Source organism: Neurospora tetraspora (assembly GCF_033439725.1).
Source record: "Neurospora tetraspora strain CBS 560.94 chromosome Unknown B0H65scaffold_6, whole genome shotgun sequence".
Classification (NCBI taxonomy): domain Eukaryota; kingdom Fungi; phylum Ascomycota; class Sordariomycetes; order Sordariales; family Sordariaceae; genus Neurospora; species Neurospora tetraspora.
Window position 1 is genome coordinate 3,852,793 of NW_026944388.1, and position 24,860 is coordinate 3,877,652.

General features: G+C 52.5%; 8 protein-coding genes across 8 annotated transcripts; 5 read left to right on the top strand and 3 right to left on the bottom strand.

The window, feature by feature from the left end:
• Positions 1 to 2,174: 2,174 nt before the first annotated feature.
• Positions 2,175 to 3,156, top strand: B0H65DRAFT_591082 (uncharacterized protein; the record flags this gene model as incomplete). Its single annotated transcript, XM_062831084.1, has 2 exons — positions 2,175 to 2,450; positions 2,516 to 3,156. The coding sequence occupies exons 1-2, from the start codon at positions 2,441 to 2,443 to the stop codon at positions 3,154 to 3,156; spliced, it is 651 nt and encodes a 216-aa protein (XP_062679968.1). The 5' UTR covers positions 2,175 to 2,440.
• Positions 3,157 to 3,340: 184 nt separating this feature from the next.
• B0H65DRAFT_279307 (E1-E2 ATPase-domain-containing protein) lies at positions 3,341 to 7,068 on the bottom strand. The gene has a single exon (XM_062822855.1). The coding sequence runs from the start codon at positions 6,851 to 6,853 to the stop codon at positions 3,557 to 3,559; it is 3,297 nt and encodes a 1,098-aa protein (XP_062679969.1). The 5' UTR covers positions 6,854 to 7,068; the 3' UTR covers positions 3,341 to 3,556.
• A 1,502-nt stretch (positions 7,069 to 8,570) lies between these two features.
• On the top strand, positions 8,571 to 10,978 carry B0H65DRAFT_474366 (natural resistance-associated macrophage protein). Its single transcript, XM_062827243.1, has 3 exons — positions 8,571 to 9,353; positions 9,410 to 9,923; positions 9,973 to 10,978. Exons 1-3 carry the CDS (start codon positions 8,957 to 8,959, stop codon positions 10,868 to 10,870), a joined length of 1,809 nt encoding a protein of 602 aa, XP_062679970.1. The 5' UTR covers positions 8,571 to 8,956; the 3' UTR covers positions 10,871 to 10,978.
• A 382-nt stretch (positions 10,979 to 11,360) lies between these two features.
• Positions 11,361 to 11,858, top strand: B0H65DRAFT_399862 (uncharacterized protein; the record flags this gene model as incomplete). Its single annotated transcript, XM_062823780.1, has 2 exons — positions 11,361 to 11,397; positions 11,659 to 11,858. Coding segments are annotated over 2 exons (237 nt in total), but the record flags the coding sequence as incomplete, so codon positions are not given.
• Positions 11,859 to 12,601: 743 nt separating this feature from the next.
• On the bottom strand, positions 12,602 to 15,079 carry B0H65DRAFT_279390 (pseudouridine synthase). Its single transcript, XM_062822856.1, has 3 exons — positions 14,623 to 15,079; positions 13,064 to 14,527; positions 12,602 to 13,002 (listed from the first exon to the last, which is right to left on the bottom strand). Exons 1-3 carry the CDS (start codon positions 14,832 to 14,834, stop codon positions 12,819 to 12,821), a joined length of 1,860 nt encoding a protein of 619 aa, XP_062679972.1. The 5' UTR covers positions 14,835 to 15,079; the 3' UTR covers positions 12,602 to 12,818.
• A 438-nt stretch (positions 15,080 to 15,517) lies between these two features.
• B0H65DRAFT_551426 (heterokaryon incompatibility protein-domain-containing protein) lies at positions 15,518 to 16,630 on the top strand (the record flags this gene model as incomplete). The annotated part of the gene is made up of 3 exons (XM_062829806.1): positions 15,518 to 15,580; positions 15,656 to 16,072; positions 16,313 to 16,630. 3 exons carry the CDS (start codon positions 15,518 to 15,520, stop codon positions 16,628 to 16,630), a joined length of 798 nt encoding a protein of 265 aa, XP_062679973.1.
• Positions 16,631 to 18,090: 1,460 nt separating this feature from the next.
• On the bottom strand, positions 18,091 to 20,636 carry B0H65DRAFT_551427 (isoprenoid synthase domain-containing protein; the record flags this gene model as incomplete). The annotated part of the gene is made up of 6 exons (XM_062829807.1): positions 18,091 to 18,417; positions 18,481 to 18,626; positions 18,684 to 18,949; positions 19,007 to 19,930; positions 20,023 to 20,258; positions 20,322 to 20,636. The coding sequence occupies 6 exons, from the start codon at positions 20,634 to 20,636 to the stop codon at positions 18,091 to 18,093; spliced, it is 2,214 nt and encodes a 737-aa protein (XP_062679974.1).
• A 912-nt stretch (positions 20,637 to 21,548) lies between these two features.
• B0H65DRAFT_511056 (uncharacterized protein) lies at positions 21,549 to 23,097 on the top strand (the record flags this gene model as incomplete). The annotated part of the gene is made up of 5 exons (XM_062828451.1): positions 21,549 to 21,555; positions 21,746 to 21,857; positions 21,971 to 22,199; positions 22,877 to 23,015; positions 23,057 to 23,097. 5 exons carry the CDS (start codon positions 21,549 to 21,551, stop codon positions 23,095 to 23,097), a joined length of 528 nt encoding a protein of 175 aa, XP_062679975.1.
• Positions 23,098 to 24,860: the final 1,763 nt, after the last annotated feature.

Genomic DNA, 24,860 nt, shown 5'->3' on the forward strand with positions numbered 1-24,860 from the left:
CTATGCCACGCTTTCTAGGTACCTAAAACCTCCAGAAGAGGATAAACGGCCCGGTTTCTTGCTTCGTCGTCAACGAATCATGGGGACCATCACATTATACGCCAGGTACGTGAAAAGGCGGAAATGAGAAAAGGTGGCTGGGGGGTGGAGGTCCATGTAGTGTAGGTACGCTGCGAGAATGCGTAGTGGGGGAAAAGAGGCACTTTTGACACACTCTCTGGAGCAACGAGACCCAATGACCGGTTTTCTGGATTCAATAGTCCTGCAGGTGGGATGGCGGTTGGCGCCGCATGGTGATGTGGCAGGTTGGATGGCTCGAGGATGGGTGTAGGGATGGTAGGGCAATGTTCACTGGCTCCGAGGCTCCGAAGGCTTGCATCAAAGCCAAACTTGAGGAGGTCCAGGTTCCTTGTGATGATGGCTTGTATGTTTGAGAGGGTCTGGACTCATCCATGGGAGAGGGGAAGGGAAAGGAAAGAAATGTTGAGGCGTTCGAGATTGGAAAGTAGTATGTATGTAGATGACGGACATTCTGCCTTGGCCGAGAGCCTGCTGCCGCTCAAATGACAAAGGGTGTACACCATGCGGGAAGATAAAGTGAACACGGGAGATATTTCAACCAGCAGTGGTGTTCACACGGCATGGCTTGGGTGACGAGAGTGATGACTGGTAAAACGCCCTGCGCCTCTGCGGAATTGTATACCTTGGAGTGCAGGTGTTTGCCTAGTCTGGAACCCAAAAAGGAAATGGGTTGCGTTCTCGACAGAGCTGGCAGTTCTTGCACGAGGTAGTATTCGGTTTCGGTGTCAGTTGCTGTTAGACAGGTATGTGACGACTGTGTAATGCAGATGTCGTAGGTACGTTCCTTCTGGGGTTTTCGTGGGTCGGAAGGAAAGACTGACTTGTATACCTAACCTGTCTTCACCTCAACAAGATGAAGCACTCCTTTCCTCAGGAACAATGACAACATCGTCGAAGGCCAAGCTCCTACCCACCTATAGGGCTGGCGGGACACCAGGATATCCTTGGATGGCTTGACCATCATTTTGATCTCCGATGAGAGCAACGTGACGGCGGGGACGGAATGGTGGGGGTCAAGGGAGGATTTCGAAGGGGCTTGGACTTGAGGCCCTCATTCGAGTGTCGATCACTTGGACAGCCAGGAAAGCCCAAAAGAGGCACCCGTCGACGCCTCATCCGCTTGGCAGGCGTTGTGGAGGTCAAGTTTAAACCGGCGAGCTCGCAAGTTCAACGAATGACCGTGGTTATTTGGAATTCATCACCCGTGGTCCTCCACAGAAAGAGGTGGTTGCGTTCTAGAGAAGGTGGTGTGGTGAGTTGTTCATCAACACGGGACAAGGGGTTCAGGAACGTCTGTCACAACCAGGTAGAGGTAAAGAGCTGGCGTCTCAACGGGCGGGGGCACGGGGGCTTGGTGATGGAACTTTGCACGATCCGGCTTTCGAGCACACCATGTGAAATGTAAAGTTCTTTCTTGCACACCTCATGGGCGAATGAGGACGTCCATAAAGGAGCACCGCCCAGCTCAGCTAGGGGGAGACGAGCATTAGCTTCACATTCCCCACGTTACATTTTCGTTACCGGAAGCATGGAACACAGTGTAAACACTGAGAGCACCAGTTGCTCGGATTCAGGGGATAAGTTTTCTGCAAAGACCGAGGAAAGTAATATTGCGAACGTTAGAAACGAAAAGTTTCGCTAAGGAAGAGGCTTTTACCTGCTTTAATTAATGTCCCTTTTGTCTGATAGACATTTTATGAGTGAGTGGCCGAGTTATGTGAAGTCCGGAGTCAACAACATCCGCGCTAACGAGCGAACCAGGGTTGGATATACCTTACATGTGTGACCCGGATCCTTCAGACGCCACACCAATGAGGTATTGTGACGAGCGCCAGCTATAACGGCGGCCACCCACCACAAGCACCCGCGGAGGTCCTGATGGGGTGGAATACAGGTACGCACGTAGAGCGTAGAGGGGGGCTTGTGAAGGAAAACTCGATTCAAGCCGCGCCTACCACACTCTAATGCGCGGTGCTACATCAGCAGCATCATGATTGGCAAATCATATAGCGAAAGATATCATGAAACGCTCAGGTGGCTGGCAAACAGTGTCATGGCAGACATGGGTAGGCACAAGCTGAACGTTGAAAGAACGAGGGTTCACAGTGCTCTGCCACACGTCTGCCCTCAAGAATCAAGCGCCTCTTCCGGCACCGTCTTCGTTTTAGGAATTCTTTGCATCTCCGTTCTCAGGCATGTTCCGAGAGATCCACCTATTGTTCTTCTGGATCTGACTTTCTTGCATATTTTTCTGCCCTCCTTTCTGCCCTCCTTCGGGCCCCCTTATACCTCCTTTCTCGGGATTGGTTCGATGTGAATTAGATATGACCACCGTCGAGGTGACACGGAGATCATCAAAATGCCACACAGTAGTCACTCGCACTGCCCCTTATCCAATACCAATAGTCAACACCGTAATTGCGGAACCGTGCAGTTGAGAGTAGCGAGAACACTGCCGCCAGGCATACACACGAGAAGGACTCCCTCCGCGCCCTCAGAGAACCCAAAGAGCGGGTAACCACTTACGTCCAAGACAACATCATCATGCGCATCTCTTCCAACTCCCACAACTCCCAATCCTCCTCCTCCAACCCCTATTTGGGCTCTGGCACCCACGCTCATCACTCCAACCTCGACTTCGACCCCAACGGCGGCATCGGTCACCTCTCCTCCAGCGCCAGCTCCTCCAACGAACAGAGGGGGGGCGCCGACCACAGAAGGAAGTGGTACCGCGAACGAATGGCGCGGATTATTCAGGATATTGAGCCGGGACTTCCGCCTTCTGGTGGTCGTGGTCGTGGTCGTGGTTACAACTCTGGTGCTGGTTCTTCTGGCAGTGCTGGTGGTGCTGGAGGGGGGTACGTGTACTCGGGTATGATGGGTATGGGAAGTGGCGGCGCGGGTGCTGGCGCTGGAGGATATGGCGGCACTGGTTCTGGTTCTGGTGGTTATGCCGGTGCTGGTGCCGGTGCTGATTATGGTACCACCAATGGTACCAACGGTACCAACGTTCGTGATAGCGGCTATGGGAGTTTCTCTGGAAGTGGAGGAGGTTCCTATGGTCGTGGCCACTAGGTTTAGCTCAACATGCAATGTCTACCTAGTAGGTGAGAAACATTGCCCGGTCTGACGGATGATGGGTCCAGCATGGACTGGGTACCCGGCCTTCCAGGAAATGAATACCACTAGACTTAGGTGTGGAAAGAGCGATGGTTGATAGAAGAATGAGGGATTAAACGGATACATACAAACCAATAAACGAGAGACTGACGCACCGATAAATACCTGTTCATTATTGCATGCCTTCTAGTGATATCTGTTACAGAGTCCATCCCAGTAAAGACCGAGTTCATGCCCAAACGTGATGCATCCCAACCAACCTGAACCCACCTGGGCAGCGACGCCCTTTCTCTTACTTTGTCACCTCCATGTATCCAAAAACACCATCAAACCCCCATCTTCCCACTTGAAAACCTCAACTCCTCATCCATCGCATCCACACCGCAAGCCAATCTTTCCTCCCACTCCCTCTTCCACTCTCCCCATCCTCCCCTCTCCCACCCCCCTCCCGAACATCAGTCACATCCCCCGCAAACCTCGCCCACCTCAACGTCAAACTTCCCCCCAAAACCGGCAAAATACTCACCAACTCCCCCAACCCCGCATACTGCGGCGGTATCCTGATCCCTCCTCCCACAAACTCAAACAGTCCTCCGGCCAACAAGATCGCAAACACATTGTACACAAAGCTCCAGCCAAAGTTGAACTTGATCCTGTGCATCGCCTTTTCGCTCATCTCGATTAGCGTCAGAATGCCAGTCAGGTTGGACCGAATGAGGACTACGTCCGCGGCGGCCTCGGCTACGTCGGTGGCTTGGCCGTTGGATTCGGCCATGTGCACGCCAATGGTTGCGCGGGCGAGGGCGATGGCGTCGTTGGTACCGTCGCCGCAGAAGAGGACGGTGGGGGGTTTGCTGGGTTTTGGCTTTGGGTGGATGTTGAGGAAACGGAGGGATAGTCGGGAGCGGGGTGGTGGTGGGATGAGGAGGTGTTTGATGTAGGCTTCTTTTTCTTCGGGTTTACAGCGGGAGCGGATGTTGTGCTCGGGGATGTCGAGTTGGCGGGAGATGGAGCGGACGGCGAGGTCGTCGTCGCCGGAGATGACGTGGATGGAGATGCCGCGTTGCCGGAGCTGACTGATAACGGATGGTGCCTCGGGGCGGAGTGTGTCGTGGAGGCCGAAAATGGCAGCAAGGGAATCGTCGATCGTGAAGCAGAAGGCAGTGTAGCCTTGGGAGAGAATGCGCTGGACGGTTGAGTCGGACTCGAGGCCTAGCCAGCGCGAGTTTCCTGCTCGGAGTACTTGGCCGGATGGTGAGTGACCTTCGACGCCTCTGCCTGGAAGGGCTTTTTGGTGATTAACGACCTCAGGGGTCACTCCCATGAAGAGGAGATAGGCAGACACTGATGCGGCTACTGGATGCTTGATGTCATGCAGCAACCCAAGTAGTAGGGACTTGGAGATATTGGAGTCACTCTCCATGAAACGCACATCGTGGACGTCGAGTTCCCCCTTGGTGAGAGTCCCTGTCTTGTCAAGCACGACGTGGGATGTTGTGCGGGCAATCTCCACGGCACCTAATGACTTGAACAGAATCCCTCTGTCTCCTGCCAGACCGCTGACCATGGTGTTGACCATTGGAACTGCTAGTCCGATAGCACAAGGACAGGAGACAATGAGGACGGTTATGGCATAAGTGAGCGCTTGAACGATGGCCTCGGCAGCGCGTAGTTTGTGTACCTTGACACCAACAACGCACCATATGATCAGGGTGATGCCTGTCAGACAAAGAACAGCGCGGACGAGATACCCGGCAACGCGGTCGGCAATGCCCTCGATCTTCGTTTTGGCCACCTTTGCCTTGTGCACCATTGTCATGATGACGCTGATGGTGTTGTTACCGGGAACAGTCGTGAGCCGTACCCGAAGAGCTCCTGAGCCGTTGACTGTCCCTGCAATCACCTCAGATCCTTCGCTCTTGACAACTGGTCGCGACTCGCCAGTGATCATGGACTCGTCCACTTCCGAATCACCCTCGACAATAATGCCGTCGGTGGGGATCTTAGCACCTGGCACAACTTTGAAGTAGTCTCCATATTGGAGTAGTCGTGCGTCGATCTCCTTCTCGTTGCCTCCGTCTTCATCAACAAGCAGCGCGGTATGAGATTGAAGCGACTTGACCTTGGAGACCGACGCGACAGCCTTGTGCTGTGCGAAAGCGGCAAGGAAGCGGCCAACCATGATCAATGTCACAAGCAAAGTGCTCGTCTCAAAGAACTGCCCTGTCGACAATGGACGTCCGCATACCAAAAGTGCAAATGAGACCACGGAGAAGATGTATGCTGTAGTGGTGCTGAGCACAACCAGGAACTCCATGTTGATGGCCCCTGACTTGATCAGCGGACTCAACGCCTCGCGGTAAAAAGGGCCAGCAACGAATATTTGGACGAGTGTCGCCAGCGATAATGATGCATATCCGTACGAAACCATCCGCTTTCCAGATTGCGGAAGGTAAGCCAAGACGAGAACAGGAATGGTCAATATCCAAGAGAGCATCGTCATAACGAACAAATGACGAACGTTTTTCCAACCAGCGGTCGTGTTTTGGTCGACCGAGCTTTTCGCGAGCGTTAGAGGAGCCCCAAACCCAAACTGCACCAAGTCTCTGGCGCCAATGACTTTGGGATCGTAGTAGATCCTGACGATCTTCTTATCGATGACTGATACTTGGGCGACTCCCATCGGTAATGGCCTAGACACAAACTCGGTCGGATTTTCGGGGACAATGTCAAGACTGCAAGCTCCTTCGATGACTCGCTCACACTTCCAGGTAGTTGACCTTTGAATCTGTTCGATCACATCGACAGCCGACGCGAGACTCAGATTGACGTCAAAGTCAACCTGCTTATGTGGCACGCTGACTTTGAGGTTCCTGATGGCCTTGATATTAGCGGCCACTTGGTGGAGTTCTTGGCCACAGCACATCTTTTCGATAATGAGAACGACATGCTCATATCCAGAAAGACCTTTTTCCAGATCGGCCGTACCGTCCGACTGCCCGCTTACTGACTGAACTGGCGCTATACTGGAACTCGCGGTTGCTGACTCACTATCTGTAGTGGGGATACTGGCAGATATTTGTTCGGTGTGTTGACATTCCGATCCGTGTGTATGGTGTTTGTGGTTGGAAAGCGAATTTTTTCTGAAAGTGTTTTGGGATAAGGCGCTGAACGTTCTGGCGAGATTTGGGAACCGGCTGTAGTTGTGGTTATGGCTGTGACTGTGGCTGTGATGATGCCCCTCACAGCCGTGTGATACTGCACACGGGTCTTTAGAGGATTCCGAGTGTGGTGGATGAGAATCGGCACTCTTGCTGCTTGGCCCCCGTAATGTTTGACTGCTGGTCTGGTTTTCGCTTGGCTGTCCACCACAGCACCTGTCCTGGCAGTTGTCCGTTGTAGTCTCAACCGTGTCGTCTTCCCCTTGATGCGACTCTCCATCCCTAATTCTGTCGCCAATCCCCTTTTCGTCGTCGAAATACTCCCCATAACCAACATTTGCAGAAGAAGTTGCTGTGGCTTCTGAACTCGTCGGGCTGGGATCCGTGTTTGACCCTTGGTCTCCTCGACCATGTGAAGACGTTGAAACCTCCTCAGGCGTAGTCGAAAGAGGGCGTTTGGAGGGCGCGCAACAGACTGAATTGCAACCCATTGTAAAGTCGGTATCGTTGATGATGATGATGTCTATTTCTGAACAGTTGTAAGGCAAATGTCGAACTCGCTATGAAGATGGAAGCGGAGGAAGTGCCCATGGGGGTCCTGCTCTTCGGTTTATAAGCCAATTCGGTGCGATTTGGTGAAAGCTGTCGAGGCCATTAGATGAGCAACGAGGGTCCAAGGCATCCTTCTTGACGGCGGTTTCAAGTAAGTTGGTGACAAACACGGGGGATAGTAGCATAAAGTTTATGAATGCGCATTGACTGCCCATGGGCAAGATGGGTCAAAGCGAACCTCAACGGCCAACACTCCCGGGAGTACAAGGTGCGAACACGAGGTGCAGGTGTGATGGAGTGACAAGCTATGACATTGTGCTGCGGTGCCAGATGGATGGACCCTGGGTAGTCGAGGTGAAGCGGCTCCGATGTCCACTGGGGAGGTAACAGCGATGATATATCATGACGACGGGAAGACCTGGCCGGAGTGGAGGGAAGGAATGGAGGAGGGGTTGGACGTCAGTTACATTCCGGTTGGAGGTTCAGTAGACCTTTCTCCTTGTTGCCGTGTGCCATCTTCCACTTGGAGATCTGGCATCTCTGGTACACGAATAAGGACCCGAAGAGTGAAAAGGCCTGTGACCAGTCGGCAACGATGATAACAAAGAGAGTGAAGGACAGGCATCGGGATTGACCCGTTCAACCCCTGGCGAGGCAGTGTAACACGGACAGCCTGCCGCGGGGCATAAATGACTGGAGAACCGGCCGTGGATGATTTTCCATCATGGTGATGATTGCTTCTTCAACTCGAGTAAGGCGAGCGAATGTATGTGATTTGTTAACCATGCTTCACTGCAGCGAAGTCGGACTGTTCAAGAGCTGCCATGCGTCGACTGCTGGTTGCCCTATGAAGGATGTTAGGCAATGCTCGAGATAATCAGATGGATGCCATCAAGGTGCTGGATATTCGTGGGGGCATTTGATGTTGACTGAATGAATCAGTCAGGCATGTTTTTACAACGAATTGCGAACACTCATCTTGAAGAGATTGGGAGGAGGTTGAAAGAGAAGATGAAAGTCGAGACCGATGTCTTGTGGTGGAGACTGCTGGTGGGTCGTAATAGTGGAGCACATTTTTCCAGGTGAGTCCTCAGAGCTTATCTGTTATCGGAGAGGGTCGAGGCTTGGCATTTCTGTCTCCCGCCCTGGGCTTTCACATCTGGAAGTGACAGAAGCTCAGAAATAAATGAAAGATGTTGTACTCCTTCGGCATATTGCACAATCGCCAGTTTCAGATTTATACGAACATGATAGCTGAGAAGATTCAGTTGGTTGTTCAAGACTGGCTGCTCTTTCCAAACAAGCCGAATCCTCGGCAGCTACCGATCCCTTGAGCTCCTTCCCCGCGACGGGCCATCTGCCTGTGCGTTGTTTCAGTTGCAAGATGGCGTTCGTCATCTCTTTGAGTGGCAGAAAAGCCTTTTTTTTGCTCAAGCCAATCAGAGGCCCAGATTTCCAAAAAACCCACTTCTTTTCGACTTGCTAGTACATAGGGCATAACAGCAAAAACGCAGTGACAGCAGTGTTTTTGTTAGTGCAGCTGGTTGATTTGAAGGTACTACAATATTTCACAGCTTGCGGGTTGGCTCTGATTGGCTTGAGCAAAAATGGCTTTTCTGCCACTCAAAGAGATAACAGGGATACCAGTTGGCGGTGTGCTCCAAGTCACCATCGTGACTTCCGCGTGGGGTGTATAATCGTCGCTTGGAGAAGGAGGGAATGAGAACCCCTTTGGATATCTCGACTAGCTCTTTTCCTTTGGAAAAATCAATCGCCCGAAAAGAAGCTGTTCTTTCCGTTGCACGGGCGATATCCACCTTTCCGTTCGATTCCATTGTTACACTACCGTTACCCGACCGGACCTTCATCCGGATGAAAGGCGGGTGCTTCGATCTTAAAACTTAGTTTCTCCTATAGCCGACCACCTGTGGTGCTACTACTCCCTCCTTATTTCCTATCACCTTGACTGCCTTGGCTATCTGACCCGACTCGGCTTTTGTAGGAAACATACACCATAACCAACTTTGACTTGAGAAGACACCATGTGTGCGTGTTCTTCGCGTACAGATGAGCCCCGAAGAAGAGGAAGCAAGGGCTTCAACCAGAGCCCTAACCCACTATCAGCCGATCTGACGACAAATCAAGACTTGAACGGCATCGCCAATCAGAGGGAAACCCGAGTTGGTAGTAGCACAGGAGTCTCGTTTCAAGATGGTGTCGGTGATGATGGTGGAGGGTTGCCTCGGCCAGATCGAGATCGACCACCCGGCGATATCAAGGCACACTCATCACCAGTCTCGTCACCAAACACTCAGCCAAGCCAGTCTCCATCTACCACCAGCGTCAACCAAGGAAAAAGCCGTCTAGAACGAATCAAGCATGCCCTCATTACTTTTGGCCGGTTTGTGGGTCCGGGGGTCATGATCTCGGTGGCATACAGTGAGTCTCTTCCACCTACCACGAGCCTCATTTCACTGACAGAGTACTGTGTGTAGTCGATCCGGGTAACTATGCCACCGATATTGCGGCTGGAGCATCTTATCGCTTCCAGTTACTCTTCATCGTCCTCTTGAGTAACCTATTCGCTATTCTTCTGCAAAGTCTGGCTATCAAGCTCGGCACCGTCACCGGCTTGGACCTCTCGTCAGCATGCAGAGCCTTCCTCCCACGATGGCTGAACTACTCCGTGTACGCTTTGGCTGAGATTGCCATTATCGCAACCGACATTGCAGAGGTCATCGGCACCGCCATTGCCTTCAACCTCTTGTCTCCCAAGATCCCACTTGTAGCAGGATGTGCTCTCTCCATCATCGATGTCATGCTCATCCTCATCTTCTACAACCCAACTGGCCACATGAAAGGCCTGCGCATCTTTGAGTTCGGCGTCTGCATTCTGGTCATGGGCGTAGTGGCTTGTTTCTGCATCCAACTCTCCATGATCTCCAACACCAGCGTTGGCCAAGTATTCAAGGGCTACCTACCTTCAGGCGCCGTGATCGAGCAGCAGGGGTATGTTACCTTCTAGTTCTTGGAGATCGAGGTACTGACACACTACCAGCCTCTACCAAGCCTGCGGCATCCTCGGTGCAACCGTCATGCCACACAGTCTCTTCCTCGGCTCTGGCATCGTCCAACCTCGTCTCCGTGCCTACGACGAACAACGCGGTCTTCTCCCGGCCGAACCTGTCTCGGCCAACTCGTCCATCGCCAACAGTATAGACGCCGACAAAATCCACTACATCCCCTCGCACGCAGCCATCAAGCACTCGCTCAAGTACTCCATTGCCGAGCTCGCCCTTTCCTTGTTTACCTTTGCCCTCTTTGTCAACTCGGCCATCCTCATCGTCGCCGGCGCTTCCTTGTACCACAACCCCACCGCCATCGACGCTGACATCTTCGCCATCCACTCTTTGCTTTCGTCATCCATCTCCCCCGCAGCAGGAACCATCTTCGCCCTCGCCCTTCTTTTGTCCGGCATCTCGGCAGGCGTAGTCTGCACCATCGCGGGGCAGATGGTCAGTGAAGGAGCGCTGCGGTGGAAGATGCGGCCTTGGCTTCGCAGGCTCGTCACAAGGTCGATAAGCATCACACCCTCCATCATCATTGCTGCCGTCGTAGGAAAAGAGGGATTGAATGCCGCATTGCAGGGGAGCCAGGTGGCTTTGAGCGTGGTGTTACCGTTTGTCACGGCGCCGCTGATTTGGTTTACGAGCAGGGAGCGGTATATGATGGTTATGCCGGGAGGGGCGAGGTATCAGGTGGAAGGGGAGGAGGAGGATGAGAGGCCCTTGTTTTCGGCGAGGAGGGGATGGATGGGAAGGGGAAACGGTGGTGGGGAGGGAGGAGTGAACATGGCGAATTCGTGGTTGACTACGATTGTGGCCGGACTGGTTTGGGGGCTGATTGCTGTGATGAATGTAGCGAATTTGGTGTTGCTTGGGAAGGGGAATAGCTAGTTTGAAGGGTGGTTGTGTTAAGTTTGGCAAACGAAACAATACAGAGGAGCTGAAAGGATGAAAGGCAAAGGCCACAGCATTTTTACTAAAGGTCAATGAGCATTGAGGCTGTTTACAACATCGATGGTTCAGATGATGATGGATTAACATCGAATGCCAAGATTCATACAGTACGATTGTAACAAACGACACTGTGTGTCCTTCAGCGGGCACCGCAGATTGAAGACGCCCATAGCACAGCGCTTCCAATGAACTTCCACCATTCCCTGCCTCAACCTCAACCTCGACCTCAACTCCGCGATCGTTTTTCTTGAAACTTTCGCCAACACATTTCCGCTCAAATATCAAATATCCACATACTACGAGAGAGCAACAGATCATATCACATCGCCAGTTGAACTATCTCACATACAAAAAGCGCGCTCGCTTTCCCAACCTATCAACCTCACCTCACTCGTCACCCCCGCCAAACCTCACAACAGGCACCACAATGGAGCGTGACCAAAACACAACAGAGGATCTCTTTGGTAAGTTTAGTTCCGTAGCAAGAACTCATTTCAAGAAATATCCTGATCACTCACTGCCTCTTGCTCAATCTTCATTTATTTCACTCCCACCCACCCCTTCCTTCCTCCCCTTCCTCCCCATTCCTCCCCTTCCTCCCCTTCCTCGTCATATATCCACTACCCCATCCCATCCCATCCCATCCCATCCCACCCCCCCCTTCCCTTCCCCCATTTCCCCATTTCCCCCCCATTCCCCCCTACTAACTTCCACCTCACTCACAGACCTCGAAAACCGCCTAACAGCCTCCCTCCTCCGCACCTTCCAATCCCTCCTGCACCACGGCGCTTCGAGAGTTGACAACACCGCCTCAGTGGGGCAAGCAGCTTACAACGCCATGGCGACCGACATCCTGATGAACGCGCAGGTCAAATCGGTTGAAGAGTTACTCTCGCTCACGCGCAAGATGAGGGAGTTGTGGGTTGTTGGGCCCTTGAGGAAACCGGGCGAGGGGGATGAGGAGGTTGAGAGGGAGGTAAGGGGGATGTGGGAGGGGGTGAGGGGGGTGGAGGGGGGGTTTAGGGTAAAAGTGAGGGGGGAAGGTTTGGGGGGATTGCCGGGAGCAGAGTATAGAGAGGGGGAGGTTGGACCGCCGCCTGGCGTTGGTCAGCAGCAGCAGCAGCTGCAGCAGGTGTTTGGTCAAGGTGGTGGTGGTGGTGCTGGGTTGCCAGGGGCACAGTCTGGAAACGCGACGCCGAATTTGAGTGTGAGGAACGTAACGACAACAGGAGGAGGAGGAGGAGCAGGAGGCGGCAACTCGGGTGGCACGACGGCGACGGCTTAGAAGGCTTTTGCTGCGCCGGAGCCGGAATCGGATATCCTGCCACAACAACAAGTACGAGTGAAAAAGGAGGAGGAAGAAGAAGAGGAGGAGTATGGCGTCGTTGGTTCAGGTGGTAATGATAATGGCGGTGGTGGTGAAAGTGATGATGATGGAAGTGATACCTCATTCTTCATGTTCACAGACGGGACCAGGATGGATATTGAGTCTCCTTGAGAGAGAGAGCGAGAGAGGTATTCAGGGCGAGTGAGGGATACTCAAGCAGAGAAGGGAAGGAACTGAGCTGAATGATGAATGTTCCTCACTCAACCTAAGAGTACAGTGGTGAGGCATACGTTACAAAGAATTCAGGTTGAAAAGAAAACATCTGGGACAATTCAAGACATAGGACTGTGATAGAGGCTTGATTTCAGAAAGGACTCTTTGCGGCTCAACGCAATGAGCAAAGAAGGTCATCAAAGTTATCAAACCGCTCTACACCCGACAGCTGGCATATAGAATCCCCTGTGGTATACTCGGCAACACTACACTATGCACGCGTCTTGTTATGACGAGATGGTAATTTCTGTATCCGCGGCCCCTACTCTCCCAAAGTTAGGACCATCAATTTGATGAACCATCCTCCGCAACGCCATCAGCCTCATCGCCAAGCTCAGCCTGCAAAGCCCTGGGTATCTTCTCGGCCGTGCGATCCGACCGCTCATGCGACGCCTCGATTCCGCCCGGGGTCACCCAGAGGAAGTAATCGGTGCGGAAGTTATCGATTTGGTTGAAGAAGAGGTGGAACCTATCACCGCTTGTTAGTAACTTTTGTCAGGCTTATAGGGAATTTCTCGGGGGCAACTCACGAATTCTCCTTCTCCTCCAACTCAAACATGCGCTTATAAATATGCTCATCCTTAAACGCCTGAATCTCCTTGTCCCACTTTCCAAAATCAATCGGCTCCCTGCCCAGCTCCTTGAACTTCTTGTTGCTCACATCAAACACCGGCCGTTCCAGCATCAATCCCAGACCGGGTGCCTTGGGAATAGATATCCTGCGGGGCCCGTAGCTCTCACTAACCAGACTCATGGGCGCGCCGCACCGCACGATCAAAACGGCCATGGCTACCATCTTGCGGATCTGGTGCATCATGAAGCTCTGGCCGTGTACCTTGAGAGAAAGCCACTCGGTGTCGTTGATACGGATCGGCGTCTTGTTGACTTCGAACGACTTGATGTGACGACGGGCGGACGGGTCGGTGTGCGACTTGAGGATGGTGTAGTTGTGGAAGTTGTGCGTGCCCAGGTACTGGTTGAGCGCTTCTTGGAGCTTTTCGAGGCGCGGGGTGGTGACGCGGTAGCGACGCTTTGCGGCGACGTAGGCGGCTTTGACTTCACGGACGGCGAGCTCGACGGGGGTGAACTCTCTTTCGACCTTGGCGGCGGGGGCTTGGGTCTCGGTGGTTTCGGTGGTAGCAGCCTCGCCGTCTTTCGAGGGCTCGGTAGCCGTGGTCTCCTCCGCCGGGGTATCCTTCATGTCGACATCCTTGGTAACATCGGTATCGGGCTTCGAAGGCTCTCCGTCGTCGGTAAGCTCTTGGTCGGCGGTGTCGTGCAGAATGCGAATGACTTCGGCTCTGATTTCGGGATCCATCTTCTCGAGAATGGGCTGGATATCGTTCTTCTCGACTTCCTCCCAGAAGTTCTTGACGTCGTCCAGTCTGTCCACGTACTCGTCGTATGTACCCTTCTCCTTGGCCGCGTCGATGATCTTCTTGCCGAGGAAACTTTGTGGCTGTGGCGGCAGAAGAGCATAGCTGGGCATGAGGTACTCGTACCATCTGGAATCGCATGCTTGGTAGCAGCTGAAACCGTTGGTAACACGCTGAATGCCCCATACCTTGATCTGGTCGGGGAGGTGGCTGTTGATCTTCTCGACAATGTCCTCGTCCTCGACGATAAGCTTGAGCGACAGGACGTTGGCGGCAGCGTGCACGCCCTTATCGGTACGGGCGCATCGAACGAGACTGGACTTCTTGGGGTCGTCGGCATTGGCCTTGGAGATGGCACCGGCCTTGACGAAGGCGGCGAACAGATCGCCCTCGATGGTCTTTTCCTTGTGGTTGATCTGGATGCCGTGATAGCCGGTACCAGCGTAGCCGATCAGGACGGCAACCTTGCGCTTGGGTCGGCGTTCCTCGGCGGCGATTTCGTCGGTCGAGAAGGGGATGCTCATGTAACTGTTGCCATCAGCGGCTCCGTCGATCACCTTGCGGCGCTTGGCAGCACGATTGTCTTGAACTTGGTCGCGCTTGCTAAGGAAGTCTCTCCTACGGCCTAGTCAGCGTCGGCATTAGGCGCCTGTGGCAGTGATTTTGGGTTGAAGGGAAAGCAATGGCAAAGAAAGGCAGGTGGTGGTTCGTACTTGTTGCTCCCAAAGCCGCCTGTCTTGATGTTGTTTGGGTTTCCTCTGTCCCGGTTTGGGTTTCTGTTGTCCCGGCCTCTGCCTCTCTTCTGGCCTCTGTCGTTTCGGTCGCCATTGTCCGCCGCGTCGTTGGATTCGGCGTTTGTTGTCTCAACAACAGGGTCAGCAGCGGCTGCTGGCGCAGGGACAGGTGGTGTGTCGTCGGTAGCCATGTTGATAGTAGGCGACTTGGGAATGGCATCAGCAATGTTGTAAAGGTGGAGCGGCGGGCGAGGTGGTGTTGAAACATTAAATTTATTTTCCCCTGGCGCTCGTTGACGCGCTTATCGCACTGTTCCCTTACAACTGTACCTTGCCTGTCTAGCCATGGCGATAGCACGGACCTTTGACGCGGGGAAGTGGCCGGTGGAGCTGACGATCTCCAGCAAACTCCACTGTACACAGTACCAACAATCCTTCAACCGATTCTCCTCCTCACTCCTCCATGTCTTCACATTCCAGCGATACATCATGATGGCATTCATCCATGTGAGACCGACCATCCGAGTCAGCATGTGCTTTCATCAGTATGGAAGTTCTCTCCAAACGAAAAAAAAGACCTTGATGTGGTGACAATGAGTTCGTCGACTTGATCAGGAACCACCCAATCACCATCAGAGAAGCATCGAGGCTTGGGAAGAAGAAGGCTGTGACGAGGCAACCATGAATGGCCGACCATCAGACCGCCCCGCCACGTTGGGCTTTCAGCAGCACCATTTTAACTCTAACCATCATCCTCGGCCGCCTTTTCGAAAGTACACAACGCCTTTTATTGTGAACCACGTCGTCGACCCTACTAGAAGTAATGCTCTTGGCCCCGGACTTGAATCCGAAAACGTCCTTTCGAGCTGCCGCGATGGACCATGAGAATCAGTACAATTACCAACGGATCGACCTGTCTACCGATGCCATTCGACTGGTCCGTCTCCTGAGAGGATTTTGCGGAGACCCCATCCAATGCGAACTCTTCGAAACATTCCTCCACCAGGTGTAGGGTGTGCCTTACGGAGCCTTATCATATACCTGGGGCGATTCTCCCGACGCATACGAAATATTCATCAACGATCGGAAGTCGCTTGTCAAGGAAAACCTTCACATGGCCCTCCTCGCTCTACGGCAGACGGACGAAGACAGACTGTTGTGGATCGATGCCATTTGCATCGACCAGGACAATGACAAGGAAAAGGGCCATCAAGTCGGGCAGATGAGACAGATATACGAGAACGCTGAACAAGTTCTCATATGGCTTGGCCCCAGCAACCGCGGAATCGATTCTCTCATGGATTTGGCTAGACGGTGGGATTACCAAACAAGCCAACGACCAGGAGCCCATCGCGCACAGGGTTGGATCGATTCTTGGATCAAGCTCACTGCTGACGAGACCGGTCCGTACAAAGAGGAGCTTACCGCTGTACGTCGTAACTCTCTGCAAGAGATGTTGAGCCGAGCTTGGTTTCGGAGAGTCTGGATCCTTCAAGAGGTCGCGAGCGCAAAAAGGGCCACAATCTTGTGCGGCTCGAAAGCGATACCCAGCCGAGGCTTCAGTCTACTACCATTTTTACTGGACCTAAACCCGGAAGAACATATCCAAGCAGTGCTTGACATCCTGCCAGGCTACCGACGAAAAGAAACTTGGTGGGGCAAAAAACAGAATCTCGAAACATTGCTCGTCAAGTTTGGGACGAGTAAAGCAACTGATCACCGGGACAACATCTATGCCTTGCTTGGCATTGCTTCAGACGCTCGCGCCAGCAACACCCTTCGTCCAAACTACCAAGTTTCGCTAGGTCGCGCAATATGCCACACCATCTCATTCTTGCTCTTTGACGAGGCTTATGACCCGTCTGCGCGTCCATTGCCCGAGGACATGGACTTCACTACTTTTCTTCGTATCCTACCGAAGCTTTCAGACTACATTTTGGGCTGGGCGTTGCAAACCTCAGCACCTCGACATCCGAGTTTTTACTGATTTACGCAGCTGCATCCGGAGACAGAGGTATTTTCAAGCGGGTCATTTCGATTGTCACATCCCGTATTTGAAGTCATCGAGGAAGCCTCAAGACTCGACGGGCCAATAATGCGCTGCATAAGGACCCCTCCTCCTGAGTCACGACTCCGTCAAGTATTGTTTCATGGCACTGAGATCAGTGCATGGCTGGCCCACTACCTCATGTCCCGCGAAGGCGGCATCAAAACGGACAGTCCGGATGAGGATATTGACAGCTTGTTTGAGACGCTTTCCATACAGGTGAAGCTGTCACAGGTGAAGCTGTCTGTGCTCCCTTCAGGATACATTGCGATGGTTCTAGCATCATGGAGACTCAAAGCAAAGGGGACTCCATTCTCGTTCAAACCCTATTGAATAGCCTGAAATTGGAGTTTCCGCAGGATTTGAGGCCTATATTGGTAGCTCTGATATAACCGCCCGCGGACCTTGAATTACACTTGATGGTCATTTAGATCAACAAACGACGGAATCACTAAGCCTGCGTGGCCATGTGCAGTTACAACAGAATCTAAGGCCGCCCAAGATTGTTATTCAGACATGAAACAGCCATGGTATGTTGCATCGCCATTCCCGTAATTCTCCCGGTGAGGTGAAGCTGAACCAGAACCTTTAGATATATCAACGTTAACGCGTGGACCAAGAACGCTCACAGGTAGCAAGGGGTCGTTACGGCCGGTACAGATTTCCTACTACCAGTAGCTGAGAGCTATCGATCCTGGTCCTGGTTTTCATAAGGTTGGAAGACTCGCTACGGTTGATGTCAGAGTTTGGAACAGTTGTTGAATATGTGACTGCGGTGTGGGAGGTCATGTTACAAGCCATCAACTCGGGGATGGCGATAGAGTGTGGAATAGACGGTGTTACACTGAGCATGTAAGTACTTCTGCACCTCATCCTTCCTGCCTACACTAAGGATATGCTCATTTGGTGGGCAAAAGTCCCACCACTTAATGATCAAGAGGTGCACTGGCAATACATGTCGATGAGCAAACCCAATAAAGCAAGGTTTCAGCCCTCCTCGATCTTCTCAGGTCAGATGCGGTAGTTCTGTGACGACGAAAAGTCACGGACTTTCCTCCGCACGCCGTACGATGAGAACATTCATGAGAAATTCTATAACGTACTAGGTAACCAAGCCGGCAGTCATTCACATCTCCTTTCAAACTAAGGGGGTCCAACCACTTCTGGTGGCAATCAAGACCCCCACAGGTGGTTTACCTGCCACCTTGCCCATCGACAACCAAGAAAACCAGAGAACAGGGATCGCCTGGTTTAGCGAAATTACACCACTGACACCCAAACCCTCAACTCTATTTCAACGTCCACCATCCATCCGAACATTCAAGGAACCATGTACATCTAAAAGACTCATAGGATATCGTCATTAAGTCGTTACCTACCAACACCCAGACGCCGTCGCTTTAAACACTCAACTTGGCCATACACATCCTCAACACCCAATTTTTCCTCCCCGTCAACCTCTCTAACTCCTCAATCGTCCTATCCACGCCCCTCTCCAGCCTCTTGAGGGTATCTCTCGTGTACTCGAGGCTGTTCGAGCTCTTCAACCGCTGCAGCGTAAGCAGCTTGAGCGGCATACTAAGGGACCCTCGCTGTTGCCTCTCTTGAAGCACTTCGCGCACTTGTTGCGAACTGGACGATTGCCCTTCTGTGTTGAGGTAGTGCACGAGCGTGAAGGAGAGCTTGCCTTCGTCGAGATCTTCGCAGAAGCCTTTTTGGGCGGTGTACTGGGCGTGTGTTAGCTTGGGGTATAGGGAAGGAGGGAAGGGGAAGGGGAAGGGGCAACGTACCTCGTCGGAACTAATATTATGGTAGTCGTCACGGATCTGGAAGTAGATGCCTACTTGTGTGACGAGATGATTGACGAGGGAGCGTACTTCCTTGGGCATGTGCTCGCTCATTAGACGGGAGAGGAGGAGGAAGAGACCACCGGTTTCTGGGAGGATGTGAGTGAGTGGTGTTATCAGAGTATGTTCAACAAGAAATTGCTTACTCTTTGCTACCATTTCTAGGTACTCGCTCTCTGAAGGACAGGACATGTGTCTTGTCCAGTAGAGGTCGTAACTTTGGCCGACATGGAGATCTCGGAGTTGCTCCAGGGCAATATCCACAGCGCCAGGAATAGGCAAGCCCTTCGCCTTTCGTACAGCTTCAACAATTGCGAGGCTTGCGGCGTTGATGGTCTGGGGAACACCGAATACAGCGTGCGCTGCTGGGTTACCGCGTCGGAGCTCGGAACCATCCTCGACATCATCGAACCTACACACAACAGCGTTAACAAGCATCTTCAAAGGGCATCCTAGAGGTAGCACTTACATCAACGACGCCGTTTGCAAATCATCAACCACCTCCTTAATCTGCACCAACACCTCCTCTGGCAACCCCGCCCACAAATTCAACGCATCAATAAACGTTGCCCTCACGTTCTTCGACGGCAACGACCTCGTATATTCAAACGGGGCATTAACAATCTCCATCCCCAACTTCTCCTCCCTCGGCACCAAGGAGTCCAACGACTCCTTCTCTCTCTCCGCGTTCTTGAACTCCTCCATGCCGTCGTGCCTCTCGTCATCCGACGGCATAGCCGAAACACTTGACGACCTGCTGCTCGCCGCCCTGTCCTCCCACAACGAAGAAGTGGTCGAAACATCCGACTCGCTCTCCCTCGATCCCCACGAGGTAATCGACAACCTCTTCGCCGTCGCCTCCATGAGATCCGAAACGGAAACATCCTCCACCTGCTCCGCAGCAGCAGCAACATGAAGAAGAGGCGAACCCCTCCATTCAACCGTCAACCCATCCTCCAACCCTTCATTAGCCTCATACCTCCAATCCGGATGATACCTAGGACAATTCAGACTCCAGACCACATTCCCACTAACCTGGTACTGCAAGCCCCTCAGGTATCTCTCTAACCTGTCATTACTCTTCCCACTGCTCTCCCTAAATTTTCGACAACCCTCTAGAAACTCCACTTCAAACTGGTTAGTTGCCTCGCGAACCAACCACTTGGCGGTCGCCATGTCGACGGACTGCCATTGCATGTATAGCCATACGGCGTTTAAGGGTTTGGGGGCATCGGGAGAAGAAAGGGACTCGGCCCATTCACGGTCGAAGGAGAAGTAGTCGTTGGCGAGGGCTAGGGAGGCGTAGCAGGGGCGGATGATGGGGGCTAGGAGGGCGTCTTCTTCCTTGGTTAGGGTCTCTCCCATTCCAAACAACATGACGGATTCGACGAAGCTGCCAGCAATGCATTTGTTAGTTTTCCACTGGGTTTGGTGCGTGTTTCAATATGGAGGGGAAGGGGGAAGGGGGGAGGGAGAGGAGCTTACGGAGCGCCGGCGTCGATGATGCGGAACTCGAGGTACTCTTCCACGTTGGCGAAGGACTTGGATTTGTCCTTGGTGGTGGTTTCTAGCATCGTCTGCCAGACGTCTAGGACGCGCTTGGCGCAGACGGGGTCGGTTTGGGTGAGCTGGAGCATCATCTTTGCTTGGATCTGTTTTCGGCCGAGCTTGGCGTTTTGGTGGGAGGTTTCCATGTCGCCGAGGCTGAAGGCCGTCGTTGTCTTTTGATGACTGGTGCATGTTAGCCTCGCGTCAGAAATAGTAGAGGATGTGAAGAGACTGACCGATGCATCATCCTTCGTTACCTCAACCACATTATCATGCAAAAAGGCATACTCGAGGATATACGCCACCAGCCGGAGGCGCTCAGGCTTGGTCAAGGGCAGGACTACCGCAGTGAAGTTCCCGTTTACGGGGTTGCAGTTGCCAAACTCTTCCACGGGCCCGATGTACTGGATCCAGTCCTTTCGTGCTTCGTAGCAGCCGGCGTTGGCCAGTGTCTCTGCCTTGTGCCTCCTCAGGGTGTAGCCAGGACAGAATCCGTGGGTGTCGTATCGAGAGATGTCGATGAGCTCTGAAGTATGGTCGTCCATCTCCATGATTTTCTGACGAGCGTGACGGAGATTGCTAGGAGTGGTAGGAGGTGGTCGATGTCAGCGAGGTCGAGGTCGGTAGGGATCATTTGGTTCTTGATGTCTTTCGTTTTTTTTTCTTGGCTTCACTTGCGAAATGCTCCTGAGGATTTATCTTTGATGAAGAGGAAGGAGGAGTTGTGAAGAGGAAGGAAGAGTTGGGCCATGCTTGCCAAGCATCGTCAACCTTACACGATTTTGACATCGCCAATGACACAATACATCGTCACTCATAAAAGTACCGAGACACTGGGAGAGGAGAGATCCTCCTGGATGGTATGGTCACAGATCTGCGTCGATCATAGGATCGCCAGCCGGATTTTCCTTCCAGCTGGGACCTGTCATGATCGACTTTGACGAATTGGGTTTATCGCAGCTACTATCGTGGTCGATGATAATACTGATTCACACTTCTCCAGGATGATGAAAAGGACAATTTCGTTTTGGGCCATTCGAGGATCCCCAATTGGGATCGTGAAAAGATTGACGCTACCTATTCAGAATCCACAATAGCGCCGAGTCGTGATGTCAGATCTGGATCCGGATGAGCGACTCGAAGAACAACGAACAACTAAGAAAGCGCGGAACGGACTATCGCCGACCTAAAAAGGCCCGGAATCCGGAATCCGGAGTGTCCCTCTTTACATCACTCGATGGAGGATGCCAATATTTTCCTATGCGAGTTGGAATGCCATAGGATGCTACGTAGCACAATGGCACGTTTATCTACCATCATGTCTTGGATAATGCCGGATCAGCGACTGCTAGATGTCCTAGATCCCCACGCCCTCCAGCCAGAAGGGAGCCTCTGACGTCCAGCTGAGACATGCTTAAAGTCGGAGCTGGAAGGGAATCTAGAGCTGGACGGAGGATGAGGCCATGGATCGTTTTATCAGCGGGAGAGGTTGATAACTGGAGGATTGTATCCACCTGCACCTCTCATATTGACATGAAAGGATCATTAATGGAACCCTGTCGATTTGTCCAACCTCAGCACACAAGAGCCATCTAGAACCATGGTAGTACAGAGTCCAGTCAGGTCTTCCCTTGCAATGGGACTCACTGAGCAAGAGCAGGCGTCCTTGACGCATTACTGGAGCTCTGCCGCAACCGGGGATACCTTGACCACCCGGTAGGCCTCTCAAACGAAGACGTTCGGGATGGTCTGAACGATGAAACAACTCTTCTGTAGGCCTTTACCCGCTTCCATCCCGTCTACAACTGCTGAACCTCCTTCATTAGCCATGAACAACACTGGTAACGATGCAGGAGGTTCCTTCGCGGACGTTCCTTCGACGTAGATGGAGCCCTCAAGCGTGCAGTTTGAGGAAGCCCAAGAAATCCGCGCCTCAGTCGATGCAACAGCAGCATATGACACCATCAGCATCACCGACTTTGAAAATACCAAGAACATGGTACGTACGACCCGTCAACATGAGCCTAGGTAAGATGAAAAAAGAAATCTTGGAAACGAACGGGCGGGAAAGTGAAGCTAATCCTCCGTCGGAACCCCCAATCTCCGTCTATCCAGTACCCTCACTGGTCCGGCCGGCCGACGGGACAAACGCGGACTACACTACCCATTTGCCTCTTCGACATTGCCTCTCTCGACAGTCGACACAGCCACCACGACGAGTGAGCTACGGCAAGAACCGGCCGGACAACTCCCGACGCGACGGACGCGACGGATCATCTTGTGCCATGATTACCTTACCTGACCCGTTTTGTGCTTCCTCTGTGCTCGGCGGCCATGCAGCGAGACCGGCCAGACTAGACTCAGATTCCACCCCCGGGGCCCCGAGAATGAGATTGTACCCCCTGACAAGGAGCGCGGTTTATCTCGTCGATATTGCCAGGCAGCTTCACGTTCCAACAGGCCAGGCGTGGAACGTGCGGGCGGGCGTATGCCCAGGATATCAGAAAGCTGTTGGCGACTTGCTATCCCGAGGTTGTGGCTAGGGTGGGTTTATGTGAGTTGTCGCCTGCATTTTGATATTGGATTGTTTTTCTTTTGCTGACGCGATGGATGGAAAAAAAAGGTTCTCAATGCCTTTATTGTCATATTTTTCCAAGATCTGATTCTGGGGCGTGTTGAAGAAGTTTGTCGACACCGCGAACGGCGGAGAAGTTGCTCATTGTGCAGACGGTGGATGGATGTATTGTCTACCCTGAGAGAGACGATAGATATTGAGAACATTCCCGCCTAGTATGGCGGGGGACTCAACATCAAGCCGGTGGATTTTGCCACGCAGCTTTGCCCTGGCATTTCTCAAGCCATTAAGTGGGAGGGAACTTCTCTCCGCGAGATCCCCGCTGGGCCTACCAAGTTCATTATTGACGAGCAAGGTGGCAGGAGCATCGTGGCAGTGGGAACCACAACACGACAGGTGGAAAGATCAGGAAGGAACTGGTGGCCCGGCTTCCATGAGTATCTCCCGGGGGGTTTGCATGATGGGTCGATGTCGCGCATTTGCGGCTGTCAAGGCAAGAGACGCCGTCGGGGAAGGGGAAAGGGGAAGGAGATTCCGAGATGCGATGTCATGGGGTTGTGTTGAGCAGTTGGTTGATAGTTGGATGCAACATGTCAAATTTCGAGTCCAGATGATGACAACACACATCAAACGACAATTATTACGAGCATTAACGGGACCGATGTACCTACATGATTTACCCCCACGGCCTCCCGGTGAAGAGGCTCAAGGAGGAGCCCAATTGCTCGGACATGAAACCGGCGTATCAAGACCGAGAATATCAGACCAGATGATGAAGGCTGCGCACAATAACAAGGCTGGCAACACAATTGCTCGCCCCGTATACTTCATCCCAACTCTTCCTTTAACGTCATCTTCTGCCTATGCCAATCCAATTCATTCCAGGCAGTAGTCACCTATTGGCCTCCATTCAAGACAACTTCATCTCATGTTTTTCATTTGCCAACCACCGGCACAATTGCGTGCCAATAACAAGGAAACTTTGTACGAACCGTCGCAACTCCCAGATTCCAGGAATTCGGTATCAATCTTGCCCCAACGTTCAACAAGCAAAGACACGACGAATCGGCAGCACTGGATCCCACTCATGGTTTGATGCCGTTGAAGCGGATGGTTCCCGCCGAGCCGAGGCCTGCACGGCGTTCCCAAAACGGAAGAGCTGTCGTCGCCGGGCTCATGGAAAGCTCGGCTAGGTCCGTGAGGCGAAAAAAGAGACACGTCCCTTGTTTGGGTGTTATTGACAAGTGGGCTAAGAGGGAGCCGCAGAAGATCCTCACGACCTATCTCATATCATTTGTTTGCCCTGAAAAACCGTCTGTCTAGTGCTATGAGCGGGCAATATTTCCCATGCTCGTACTAGTTTTGGAGACTAGCCTACTGCACAGGTCCTGATAGTGTCTGCAAATGTTTTTCCTTCTCCTGACGCCGGTGTTTACTTGTCTAAAAAATCAAAACAAACCCCCTCTCAAGTCGTCGAGCCCCCCTCCTGGCCGCGTTGTAGCCTGGTATGGCAGCTGCATATTGGCATCATCCACAACTTGACGGCCACCCAATAGGACAACACTTGGCCCTACATACCGGCCTCTTGGGGGTGTTCCTTGAAGAGGGTTGCAGAAGCTGCATAACCCGCAGCTGCTGACAGCATGACAGCTCGCTGCCCCCCTGGCAGAACATGTAAGGCATGTTTGGATGCTACCATGACCCAGACGATAGGCCAGAGCCCGGCCTGCTAGTGGATGCAATTATCTGCCCATGCCCAACGCCGCGGTAGATCATCGATCTTCCCCATGCTACTGTCAGATTCTAGGGTGGCATTCTGGCCAGATGTGGGCTAGATGCCAGAGTCCCAGCCACCTGATTTAACAGGTCTTGGCAAATATGGGTTACCCCCAGAACCCCCCATACCAGAGCGCTCGAGTCAGATATACAGAATCAATTAATCACCAGCAAATTTGATAATTAATAGTCTGATATGCAACCTATTAATACAACGATTAGCACGTTTGAATAGTAAACAACAACCGAATTACAATATCCCTCTCAAAGCTTACCAAGACGAAAGAAAACGTCGTTTACTTTAAAGACGGCGATAATTAGTTACGATGGGAACCTATACTCTAATCGAAATATATCCTTAATACTCTTAAAAATTAGCTTTAAGGAAAGACTAAGAAACCTTCCGCACTAAGACAGCCTTATC